The sequence below is a fragment of the Podarcis melisellensis genome (genome assembly GCF_964234715.1).
Source record: "Podarcis melisellensis genome assembly, chromosome: 10".
Lineage (NCBI taxonomy): Eukaryota > Metazoa > Chordata > Lepidosauria > Squamata > Lacertidae > Podarcis > Podarcis melisellensis.
In genome coordinates this window covers 7,579,342-7,591,441 of record NC_138542.1, presented here as the reverse complement: position 1 = coordinate 7,591,441, position 12,100 = coordinate 7,579,342, and the positions used below count along the sequence as shown (strand labels likewise).

The 12,100-nt window shown below is 44.9% G+C and overlaps 1 protein-coding gene across 7 annotated transcripts in view; it reads left to right on the top strand.

Annotated features, from left to right (window-relative positions):
• ATXN7L1 (ataxin 7 like 1) overlaps positions 1 to 12,100 on the top strand; it is a 78,183-nt gene that overhangs the window by 41,291 nt on the left and 24,792 nt on the right. For 6 of the 7 annotated variants that reach the window (XM_081927670.1, XM_081927669.1, XM_081927671.1 and 3 more), the window contains one exon: positions 11,652 to 11,874. In XM_081927670.1, coding sequence (XP_081783796.1) covers positions 11,652 to 11,874 — 223 coding nt within the window. Of the gene's footprint in view, positions 1 to 6,523; positions 6,619 to 11,651; positions 11,875 to 12,100 lie in introns of those variants that run through there. The other variant, XM_081927674.1, reaches the window with a different exon arrangement.

The following is a 12,100-nucleotide window of genomic DNA, read 5'->3' as shown; positions in this document are numbered from 1 at the left end:
GAAAGTTGTATAGCATGCTAGAGATATGAGGGGAGTTGTGAGGCTGTGGAACATCTTTCCAAATATGTGTGCCTGCAAGACAGTGTGTGGCTTGAAATTATTCACGCCATAGCTGAGGAACTCTGACCACTGTTACATTCAAAAAAAATTTGCGTGGCCTATGGGTTTATTCAGGAATTTCAGCGCAGGAACAAGAGGAAAAGGCTATTTAATTTCCCAATGTGGCAATAACTTAATTTAGTTTTTTTCCCCTGTCATTTGAAATGCATTCTATTGGAACACTCAGATTTTCATAGCTTCTCAGCTGCTTGCATATACATAGCCAGCAGAGGGAGCTCATATCATTACATTTTTGGCCTTGCAACTATTGGCCTCTTCTGGGATCTGAAGGAGGCTTTAACAGTAGAAAGCTGCAGTCAAATGCTTTCATTTCCGCAGGTGTAATTCTTGCCATCTCACTTGGAAGTTTAGCCCGCAAATTAACTGGTGTCCTAGAACACTTTTTAAATTGGATTCAAATTTTAACCCGCACTGTTGCCTTTCTTGGTTCACAAACACTGCAGCAAGTAGCAGAGCAAATGAGAACAAACTTTCCAAAATTGTATGAATCTCATCCAACAGTGTTGCTCAGTAAAGTGTAGAAAACAGATTTCAGATTTCCGCTCTCCCCTCCTTGCCCCCTCCCTAAACTGAATAAGATTTGAAGCAAATTTATCTCGTAACATGTCATACGTGAACAAAAATATATCCAATAATAGATCTCTTGTTCCACATTTGATAATCACCTGATGGCCTTCCCAAGAGGAGCAATGTACATTTAATTTATTATTAGTTGTTATTCAAGGGTTTGTTTTTTCCTGTTACAAGTGTGACTGTTGCAGGCTGGTGTCCTCCTTCCGCCTGGAACTGCTTTAATATTCTCTAGAGCCCTGTTTATTTTATTTCACCAAATTAGAGATAAGCACAGGCTCTCTTTCTGTATTTAGTTGGCAGTGCCCACTTGTGAGGTGCAACTGGAGTTTCATCGGCGATGAGTAACAAATACGGTCAGGGGATTTCTGGGCTGATTTGGTTGCTTGTTTGTGTGTGTGCAGGCTGCACACAATTGTCGGGAGGAAGCTGAGTAAGGGACTGAATATTACCTTGGCAGGTCGTGTTCCTTTGCCGTATCCGCTGACTAATGTAGGTGATATGATGGGGACAGTGGCGTAGCGTGGGGGGTGCCGGCCTCACCGGGTGCAACATCTGGGGGGGGGGCGCGCTCGCACTCGCAGCTCTCTGCCCCTACCTGGCTCACTCACTCACTCACTCTCACTGCAGTGCTGGCTGTGCGAATCCGATCTGAGCCGCCGGGTCGCCGCCCACTGTGGAGGGGGTGGGTGCCAGGCGTGAGGTGCGGAGAGAGAGCGAGGGACTATCTGGGGGAGGGACAGTGCAGCGGCCGCCCAGCGCAGCGCTGAGCGCGGGAGAGAACCACACCAGACCAGACCAGGCAGCAGCAAGAAGAAGCTGGCAGCGGTGGCAGGTTGGGGGTTAGGGGCGCAAATTACTTGCCCCAGGTTAGGGGGCGCAAATTTCTTGCCTTGCCCCGGGTTAGAGGGCACAAATTACTTGCCTTGCACCGGGTTAGGGGGCGCAAATTATTTGCCTTGCCCCGAGTTAGGGGGCGCAAATTACTTGCCTTGCCCTGGGTTAGGGGGTGCAAATTTCTTGCCTTGCCCCGGGTTAGGGGGCACAAATTACTTGCCTTGCACCGGGTTAGGGGGCGCAAATTATTTGCCTTGCCCCGAGTTAGGGGGCGCAAATTACTTGCCTTGCCCCGGGTTAGGGGGCGCAAATTATTTGCCTTGCCCCGAGTTAGGGGGCGCAAATTACTTGCCTTGCACCGGGTTAGGGGGCGCAAATTATTTGCCTTGCCCCGGGTTAGGGGGCGCAAATTACTTGCCTTGCCCTGGGTTAGGGGGTGCAAATTACTTGCCTTGCCCCAAGTTAGGGGGCGCAAATTTCTTGCCTTGCCCCGGGTTAGGGGGCACAAATTACTTGCCTTGCCCCGGGTTAGGGGCGCAAATTACTTACCTTGCCCCGGGTTAGGGGGCGCAAATTACTTGCCTTGCCCCGAGTTAGGGGGCGCAAATTACTTGCCTTGCCCCGGGTTAGGGGGCGCAAATTACTTGCCTTGCCCCGAGTTAGGGGCGCAAATTACTTGCCTTGCCCCGAGTTAGGGGGCGCAAATTACTTGCCTTGCCCCGAGTTAGGGGGCGCAAATTACTTGCCTTGCCCCGAGTTAGGGGGCGCAAATTACTTGCCTTGCCCCGAGTTAGGGGGCACAAATTACTTGCCTTGCCCCGAGTTAGGGGGCGCAAATTACTTGCCTTGCCCCGAGTTAGGGGGCACAAATTACTTGCCTTGCCCCGGGTTAGGGGGCACAAATTACTTGCCTTGCACCGGGTTAGGGGGCGCAAATTACTTGCCTTGCACCGGGTTAGGGGGCGCAAATTACTTGCCTTGCCCCGAGTTAGGGGGCGCAAATTACTTACCTTGCCCCGAGTTAGGGGGCGCAAATTACTTGCCTTGCCCCGGGTTAGGGGGCACAAATTACTTGCCTTGCACCGGGTTAGGGGGCGCAAATTACTTGCCTTGCACCGGGTTAGGGGGCGCAAATTACTTGCCTTGCCCCGAGTTAGGGGGCGCAAATTACTTACCTTGCCCCGAGTTAGGGGGCGCAAATTACTTGCCTTGCCCCGGGTTAGGGGCGCAAATTACTTGCCTTGCCCCGAGTTAGGGGGCGCAAATTACTTGCCTTGCCCCGGGTTAGGGGCGCAAATTACTTACCTTGCCCCGAGTTAGGGGGCGCAAATTACTTGCCTTGCCCCGGGTTAGGGGCGCAAATTACTTGCCTTGCCCCGGGTTAGGGGGCACAAATTACTTACCTTGCCCCGAGTTAGGGGGCACAAATTACTTGCCTTGCCCCGGGTTAGGGGCGCAAATTACTTGCCTTGCCCCGAGTTAGGGGGCGCAAATTACTTGCCTTGCCCCGGGTTGGGGCGCAAATTACTTGCCTTGCCCCGGGTTAGGGGGCACAAATTACTTACCTTGCCCCGAGTTAGGGGGCACAAATTACTTGCCTTGCCCCGAGTTAGGGGGCGCAAATTACTTGCCTTGCCCCGGGTTAGGGGGCGCAAATTACTTGCCTTGCCCCGGGTTAGGGGCGCAAATTACTTGCCTTGCCCCGGGTTAGGGGGCACAAATTACTTGCCTTGCCCCGGGTTAGGGGCGCAAATTACTTGCCTTGCCCCGGGTTCGGGGGCACAAATTACTTGCCTTGCCCCGGGTTAGGGGCGCAAATTACTTGCCTTGCCCCGGGTTAGGGGGCGCAAATTACTTGCCTTGCCCCGAGTTAGGGGGCACAAATTACTTGCCTTGCCCCGAGTTAGGGGGCACAAATTACTTCCCTTGCCCCGAGTTAGGGGGCACAAATTACTTGCCTTGCCCCGAGTTAGGGGGCGCAAATTACTTGCCTTGCCCCGGGTTAGGGGGCGCAAATTACTTGCCTTGCCCCGAGTTAGGGGGCGCAAATTACTTGCCTTGCCCCGAGTTAGGGGGCGCAAATTACTTGCCTTGCCCCGGGTGCTGACAACCCACGCAACGCCGCTGAATGGGGAGAATCTGTGGGAGAAGGTGGTGCTTAACCCTTGCCCTGCTTGCTGCTCCCTGTCCATACAAACCCCTCCTTTCGAAGCTTTTCCTCCTAGCTATCCTTATTCCTTGCTTTTGGAAGGTGATTTGGAGCAGGGCGACCCAACTTTTTTAGATCAACATGGAACCCGCGGGCCACGTGCTGCCTTGTTGTGCATTCGTGGGGGGGCGGTGGGAGGCAACAAGGCCAGAATTTGACACACCCACCCCAGTCCTTGCGCTGCTTTCCCAAAACCACCTAAGCGAAGTGTCAGTCTTTGAAAAGGAGGTACGAGGTTCTGGCAGCGTCCTAGGCCCTCCCATCTCCTTCCCAAAGCTGGGAAAGCACCAATTAGTCTTTGGGAAGGAGGGTGATTTCAGTGGGTCTGTTCTTCATATGATTTTGTCAGATGCCACTCCTTAATTTCAACCCTTCAGTCTCAAGCCATTTCTGTAGTTTCCGTTGTCAAATAATTACAAAGCAAGCTACAATAAGGTTACCAGATTTTTTTTCAAAGAATCCGGGGACACTTTTTTTTGGAGGGGGGGAAGTTATTACTTCTTAATTTTTTTAAAAAACATATTTTTAATACCTTCTCTTCTGTGGTCTCCTCTGTTGCGCAGCCTTCCTCTGGGCCCCAGCCTGCTAGCAGCTGTGGAGTAGGCTCAGGTTGGGCCTGGGCTCGGCCACGTGTCCTTGCCCTCCCGGTGCTTTCCTAACTCTCCTCAGCTACAGCTACAGCAGCAGCGGCAGTGCAGCAAGGTTGGAGCTAGCCTGGTAGAGCAATTGGCTCTGGCTGGCTTCAGGAGCTGCTCGCTGCCATGGCGCCCGCCATTTTGCCTCGGTGGAAGTCCCCATATGATGTGTCTGTGCCGTTGAACCAACCATGCAACATTCATTCTCTACTAATAAATCTACAACACTTAAAATATGAATCCGGGGACGTTAAATGAAATCCGGGGACGTTAAATGAAATCCGGGGACAGATTTTGTCTGGGGACAGATTTGTAAATCCAGGGACTAACCCTGGGAAACGGGGACGTGTTGTAACCATAAGCTACAAAGAGCAGCTACTGACACCGCCACATATTGAGAACTTTTGCTTCTGTTGAAAGCAGTACTGCAACTTACTTTGAGGGGGTTGGGTTAAAGTTGCTTTTCACATTCTTATGCTTTTTGTTAAAAGTAGCAGTTAAGTTCGAATTGGAGCTTTGGCAAAATATTTAGGAGAAAGGTATGTGGGAGGTAGAAATTCATCAAGTGGGAATGAAGGGAAAAGTTGCCTGTATTCAGCTAATAGACTCTGCTTCTTCTAATTGCCTGTTGAAGTGGGGAATCAAACGGTGGTTTGTGAAGCTCCATGCATGCAAACTGGGAGAACTTCAAGGGCAGACCAGTGCAAAGAGAGGAGTGGAGCCTTCCAAAAAAAACGCCCACAGTGTACATGCAGAAGCATTTGAGAGTGTTTTGGACTGTTGGGAACATGGCTTTACTTTCAGAGTTTGGGGTCACTCAGCTATTCCCCAACCCTAGATATGATCACTGTGGTCCAGTGGGTAATGTTTTGGACCAGGGTCTGGTAGCCAAATCTCCCAATTCCAGCCCAGGTGCACTCTCCCAAACTCTTATAAATTCATAGATTTTTTTTAATGCACTGATGCTCCTAATGTTTGGTTTATGGAACTGTAGATATTGGGGAAAACGATAAAGCACACACTGTTAAAACAGAACCAGGGTGGGGTTTTTTGGTATAAATGACTATAGTCACCATTTGTAATATATTGGTTTTTTAGAATGCATTATGACACTCCTCTGTTTACATAAAACACACAAATGGGTTATTTGGCTGGATTTTGATTCTATAGAGGAGCCATATTTCAGTGGGTAGAGCACATGTTTTGCATGCAAAATATTATAGGTTAATTCAGTATAAATGAAACTTGGGTAATAAGGTGGGGGAAAACCTCTCCTTGAGACCTTGAAGAGCTGGTGCCAGTCACAATAGTAGCGGGGGCAAGTAGCTTGTGGCCTTACAGGTATTTTTGGACTTCCATCAGCCTCAGCCAACATGGCCATTGTTCAGGAATTATGGGAGCTGAAGTCCAGGAATAGCTGGACCAATAATCTTACACCATATAAGACAGTTTTGTATGTTTGTGCAGCACATGAAATAGTTGTTATGAGTATGCCTCCTCATTGGTTGGTTGCAGAACTCACCAAAATATGTAGCACAGTGTTTCTCAAACTTGGGTCCCCCACTGTTGTTGGACCACAACTCCCATCATCCCTAGCCAGCAGGACCAGTGGTCAGGGATGATGGGAGTTGTAGTCCAACAACAGCTGGTCACTCAAGCTTGAGAAACACTGAGCAGCGAATAAACTTTTGACAGTAGAAAAAGAAACAATGGTCTCTTGACTGATTGAACAACAGACAAGATAGCTGTCTTCGTGTGAACAGAGTTGCCGGCCAATGCCAAGCCACATTGTACACAGACGGTACCTAATTGTGTGGTAGTCCTGAGCTGTGTTTTCAAAATGCAAAAGGCCATGGTAATTGGGGGGTAAGTTTACTGCCACCCCTACTTGGCCACCTTGAGATTTGCCACCAACAATTAATTAATGTGCAGAGCATTTTCCTTTTATAATGCATTGTAGTTGTCTTTCTCTTTTTTAAGCTGTTTAAAAAGTTATATTGTCTAACTGGTAGGGTGTGAAACCTGGTTAGGGATGGTGTTTTGTGTCTGTAGTCAAAACAGTTGCGGCTGCAAATGTGCTGCTTACTGGAGCAGTCGCCTGCCTCACTTCCAGCCTTTGCAGAATACTTAATCATATTGCTGTCATTCTCTGACAGTGTCCGTAACGTGAATCATTTCATGTTCCAGCAGTACAAGTTGTTTACAGTCGCCCTGGAATTGGATTAACTTGGCAGATTGGGCCTCGGTGTAAGTCCTTTTAGTTTACAATTTCTTCTAGCAAGCTGTTTTGTATACTGTGTCTTCTTGCTGATTTCCCCCTCCCCAGCAGAAATGAGGAGTTTTTAGCTGTTTTATGTTGGAAGACAATGTGTGTAACCAATACAGGAAAAGTGCAACTTGGTGGGTATTTCAGTTGATTGTTTTCCAGTAATGTCTCTGGAGTTAACAAGTTTCTTAAATTGCATTTTTTTAAATCAAAAACATCAGTACTCTTCTTCGACCCGGCAGTCTGTTTCCTTTCTCAGTTTACACGAAGAGCCAAAGCTAAACTCTCTGCCATTTCCTTTTCAACAGTGCAAATACAATTGGAGTGGATTCAGTTTGAAGATTGTTTTCAACCAAACTTGAAACTATGTTTATCCAACTCTCTCAGGTTATACATTTTTCTTTGGATATTTTCTACCACTCCTACAACGCTCGGATTTGTTAGCAGACTTTCCCTCTCCCTTCCTTCCTTTCTGTTATTTAATTTAATGGACAACATTGTGTGCCAGACCTTGTCACAAGGAAAATGAAAGTGTTTAGCAAGGTGTTTATTGCGATTGGCTGTGAAGTAACTGCCTGTTATCCCTAATCTCCCCAGTGACTCGAGTTATTTGGCTCATTACAAGAGTATGCTTTTTTGTATTAAAATATGCTTGGCACTTGGTTTAATGTTTAAACCTTTTAAACTGGGAGCATACGTCATATCACTTACTAAGATAGTAACCTACAAAGTTGTTGACTTATGAAGGGTATTGCCTGTACGAAATCAGTTTGGTTGCATGCTTAATGAAAATTCCGAATGAAGTGTGTCAGTCTATAGTTTTGCGATATTAACAGGAAGTACATTGCAGTAGCACATGAACACCATTGTAAATGAGTCCCTACTCTCTGGTTTTCAATTTTGTAAGCTAACATTGATAAGTAGCTTTCTAGCTGGGTGGTGGCGGCCTGATTTTCCAGTTTTCACTGGGGATCTTGAGTTCTATCTCAGTAAGCCTGCCTGAGACAAGTAAAATTTTTGTTGCCTCTCTTCTTTTGCTCCCAGTGTTTTGTCTGCCCACAGAGTTATGTCCCCATATCTGGCACTCTGTGAGCGCTTAAATGTTGGGAAGGCCATGGTGACCTGCAGGGTTTCATATAACGCTATGCTCTATTTTCATGAGGCTCATTTTTCAATGTAAAAAGTGCCCTTTCAGTAAGTTGGAAGAATCTGGCAAACTGCACGCCTTCCCTTCAGTTACTTCGTGCATTTTTTGCACCCTATTTGCAACATTTGTTGAATTACTGCTGCTGTCTCATTTTATTTTAAAGGGCTTCTTCATAGCATGTTGTTGTCGTTTAGTCGTGTCTGACTCTTCGTGACCCCCTGGACCAGAGCACGCCAGGCACTCCTATCTTCCACTACCTCCCTCAGTTTGGTCAGACTCATGTTTGTAACTTCGAGAACACTGTCCAACCATCTTGTCCTCTGTCGTCCCCTTCTCCTTCTGCCCTCCATCTTTCCCAGCATCAGGGTCTTTTCCAGGGAGTCTTCTCTTCTCATGAGGTGGCCAAAGTATTGGAGCCTCAGCTTCACGACCTGTCCTTCCAGTGAGCACTCAGGGCTGATTTCCTTAAGAATGGATACGTTTGATCTTCTTGCAGTCCATGGGACTCTCATGAGTCTCCTCCAGCACCAATTGTCCATGGAGTTTTCTTGGCAGGGATACTGGAGTGGCTTGCCGGTTCCTGCTCCAGGTGGATCACGTTTGGTCAAAACTCTCCACTATGACCTGTCCATCTTGGGTGGCCCTGCACGGCATAGCTCATAGCTTCTCTGAGTTATTCAAGCCCCTTCGCCACGGCAAGGCAGTGAGCCACGAAGGGGTTAGTCCATGCTGATAGTCATGGCATAGTCCATGCCAATCAGGGATCATGCAATGAACATCATGAGATCATATCACTGCCTAGTCCAAGTCTTATATTTTATAGAGAGCTTTAAAAAAATACAGGGGGTTTTAAAAAGACAGAATATCAATGGAGGAATTCTTTGCTCTCTTATTATCCTAACTGTGAATGGAGAGAGGAAACTTATGCCATTGACTAGGCAGCAAGGCTGATACTATCAGATTTGCCATATTATGCTGGTGTTTTTACTGCCCACCACCATTGCATGGGAGAACTCTTGCCCTGATGCAGCTATGATTATTTGCAACAGAATGTTGTGGCGATAAAGACGCTACATTTAATCAACCACACATGATCTGATGGGGGGACGGACACTGGCCTGATTGCTTTGGCAGTGGAAGCATATCTAAGAAAAGTTTTCTTTTTCTTTTTTTAATGATATTTATTACTTTTAAAAGTTACAAAAAAGGAGAAGAAAAAGAAGACAAAACAAAAAAAAAAAGAGAAGGGGAAGAAAAAGAAAAACAATACAGTACAGTATATAAACAATACAAAACACAACCTAAATACATTAAACTAAACCTAAATAAAGCAAAACAAAAACAATTTAAAAACATCCCTCCTTTTCCATACTCAATCCTTCATTCCCTTGTTTCCTCGACTTCCTCTCACCTCCCTTTTTGTATCCCACTTCTACTAATTGTTTCAGCAAATCCTTTCCATCTTTCTCTATTTTCTATCATATTATAAATAACATAATTTTTTAAGAAAAGTTTTTTCAAAAAGCACTGAAAAGGGTCTCAGCAGTCCTTTTATGGTTGGTCCAGTAAGGAAGAATGCTTTAATCAGCAGAAATGGGGTTGAAATGTTCGAATTCTTCACCCACCAAGTTCCTTTTATAGATTTTTCTTTAGTAACTCATTTCTACTCTTCTGCCGCTGACTTAGCATCCTGTGGCTGCGCAACTGAAATTTACTTCACTTCCTGCCTTTTTGCATTTATTGTTCCTAGGGCTTTTCATATGATTCTTTAGCCTGAGATGATAAGGATTTGTTTCACTCCAATCAGCGATTAATCTGTAAGGCTGGGGGGAAATACGAAAGCATAGTAATAATTTGGGGTTCTTGGCTCTCACCTTTTTGTGTTTTTCTCTGAATAACTGACCACTGTAGCATATGGTGACTTGGGTAATCACAAAGTTCCAAATTCAGTACAAATAAACAACCTTGGATAATAAACAGGAATGACAAAACTTTCTTCCGGCATATGCACAAGTTATTGGCTTAAGACTGTAGCATGAATAAACACAATCTGATATGCTAGATTTTGATAATGTAAAGGCATAAATATTCATTCTTCTAGGCATTGTTCTTCTCAACATTCCTGTTTTCTTATCTCTTTTCTCTAATGTTTGCAACGTTACTTGTGATACTTGGCTTGTGTTCTTTTTAAGAGCTCTAGTAAGCACTGAGCATTTTTGAGCGGTTGAGATCATTGTGCTACTAAAGATCGATTATCCAACTTCATAATCTATTGACATAAAGCTAATCCACACAGTTTTAATGTTGGTGTATGTGAATTAAATGTATAACGAGGTATTGGCCTTTGCATGCATGAGACTGTACAGCCAGTGAGATCAGCTTAGACATTTGATATGTTCATGTGCTGAGGAATGGAAGAGAGTGCATTCTTAAGAGAGGCCCTTGACTCGGACACACTGAGCGCCTTTCCCCTTGTATTGGTTGGACAGAATGTGACCTTTAAGGTCCATGGGCTTCTCACTTTAATTTTACTGAAGGATTGAAGAAGGAATTAATGTTGTCTTTCTCACCCTTTTGTTTTTAATTGATTATGACCGTTAATATAAATAGTTAAATACTGATCAGTATAAACACTTAGGCAGTTCATTCAGATTCAGTTCTTAATTCAATTTTTCCCCCGTTGCAAAGATAGGACCTGGCATTTCCTATAAATGTGGTAATTAATGGTCCCTAATGAGAACGAGTATGTGCAAACTGTTACTGCAGATCAAATCATGAGCAAATGAACAGGCTGAAATTTGAAGTTTTGCATATCATAGTACAGTGGTACCTCAAGTTAAGTACTTAATTCGTTCCGGAGGTCTGTACTTAACCTGAAACTGTACTTAACCTGAAGCACCACTTTAGTTAATGGGGCCTCCTGCTGCCGCCACGCCGCTGGAGCACAATTTCTGTTCTCATCCTGAAGCCAAGTTCTTAACCCGAGGTAATATTTCTGGGTTAGCAGAGTCTGTAACCTGAAGTGTATGTAACCTGAAGTGTATGTAACCTGAAGCGTATGTAACCTGAGGTACCACTGTACATCATTTTGTGTTTGCTAACAGGCACAGGAAGTCAGGATAAAAAGTTTAGGACTGTTTCAAAGCTTGTAACTGATCTGTGAGCCAGTTACTTTTATTTTCTGCTGCTCAAGCTTGGGATCACATGATGACATATATGTACAGCAGCCATTTCCTTGGCGGTTCTCTTTTTATTTTACAAATGTGCCATTAAGATCATGGGAATTGCCACCACGTCTAAAATTATTTGCCCTAGTCTCAACATTTCTCTATTCTTAATTACAAGTCTACAAACAAGACTTGGGGGGGAGGGAATGTTGGGAATTATTTTTGTGAGAGAAATGTAGCTTTGTTGTGTAATTATTCGGCCACCCTATTAAGCTGAATAGCCCAGAATGAAGAGGTGCTGATATGTTTTGAGTATGCATAAGGAAAATTCTATTTATTATCCATACAGCTTGTATCTAGGCCGAAGATACCTGCAAACCAGTCCACTCATCAGACATAAGAGTCCCACTTGGTTTCCATTTGGCTTTTCCAAGGACTGTATTTCAATGCCAGCTCAGCAATAACCATTAGCATTGATTCACCAAGCACACAGTGTGGCACTGTACTCCATTTCTATTTTGGCCATCTATATATTATAATATATATTATAGTATAAATAATGTTTTAATAGCAAATCAGTTTTATTCGGGGTGCTTTGGGCTTATGGTTTCTATACTGCTTGGGTTTCTTTCTTTTTTCTTACCTAGCTGCCATTGTCTTGCCTATTCATTGTCTCTGGGTTTTCCCTTCCCTGCTTTAGAACGAAGACACGGTTCAATGTGTAAGCCTTCCCCGTCTCCAGCTTCTCCACCCTGCAATTCCAGGGCAACATTTATACAGATGAAACCGAGATCCTGTATCAGCGGCCATAACCCTGTCAATAACAACTCAAAGCCATTCAAAACGCCCAAAGACAATCTAATTACCTCCACTAGCAAACAGCACATGGTCTTTTCTTCGAAAGTATCAAGGGATAAACCTTGGTAAGTTGCTGTTCTGGAAAACTGTTGGGTTTTTTTTCCTTCTCCTTTTTCTTCTTAATATTTATTATAAAACAGGCATGGAAATTTAATATGTGGCTGAATAATGGATCTCTTCTAGCGTTGGAGTAGTGTGTGTGTGTGTGTGTGTGTGTGTCTTAAATAGAAGATGGGCATATTGTTTTTGTGGTGTACCACAAAATGACATAAAATAAACAATCAGATTATA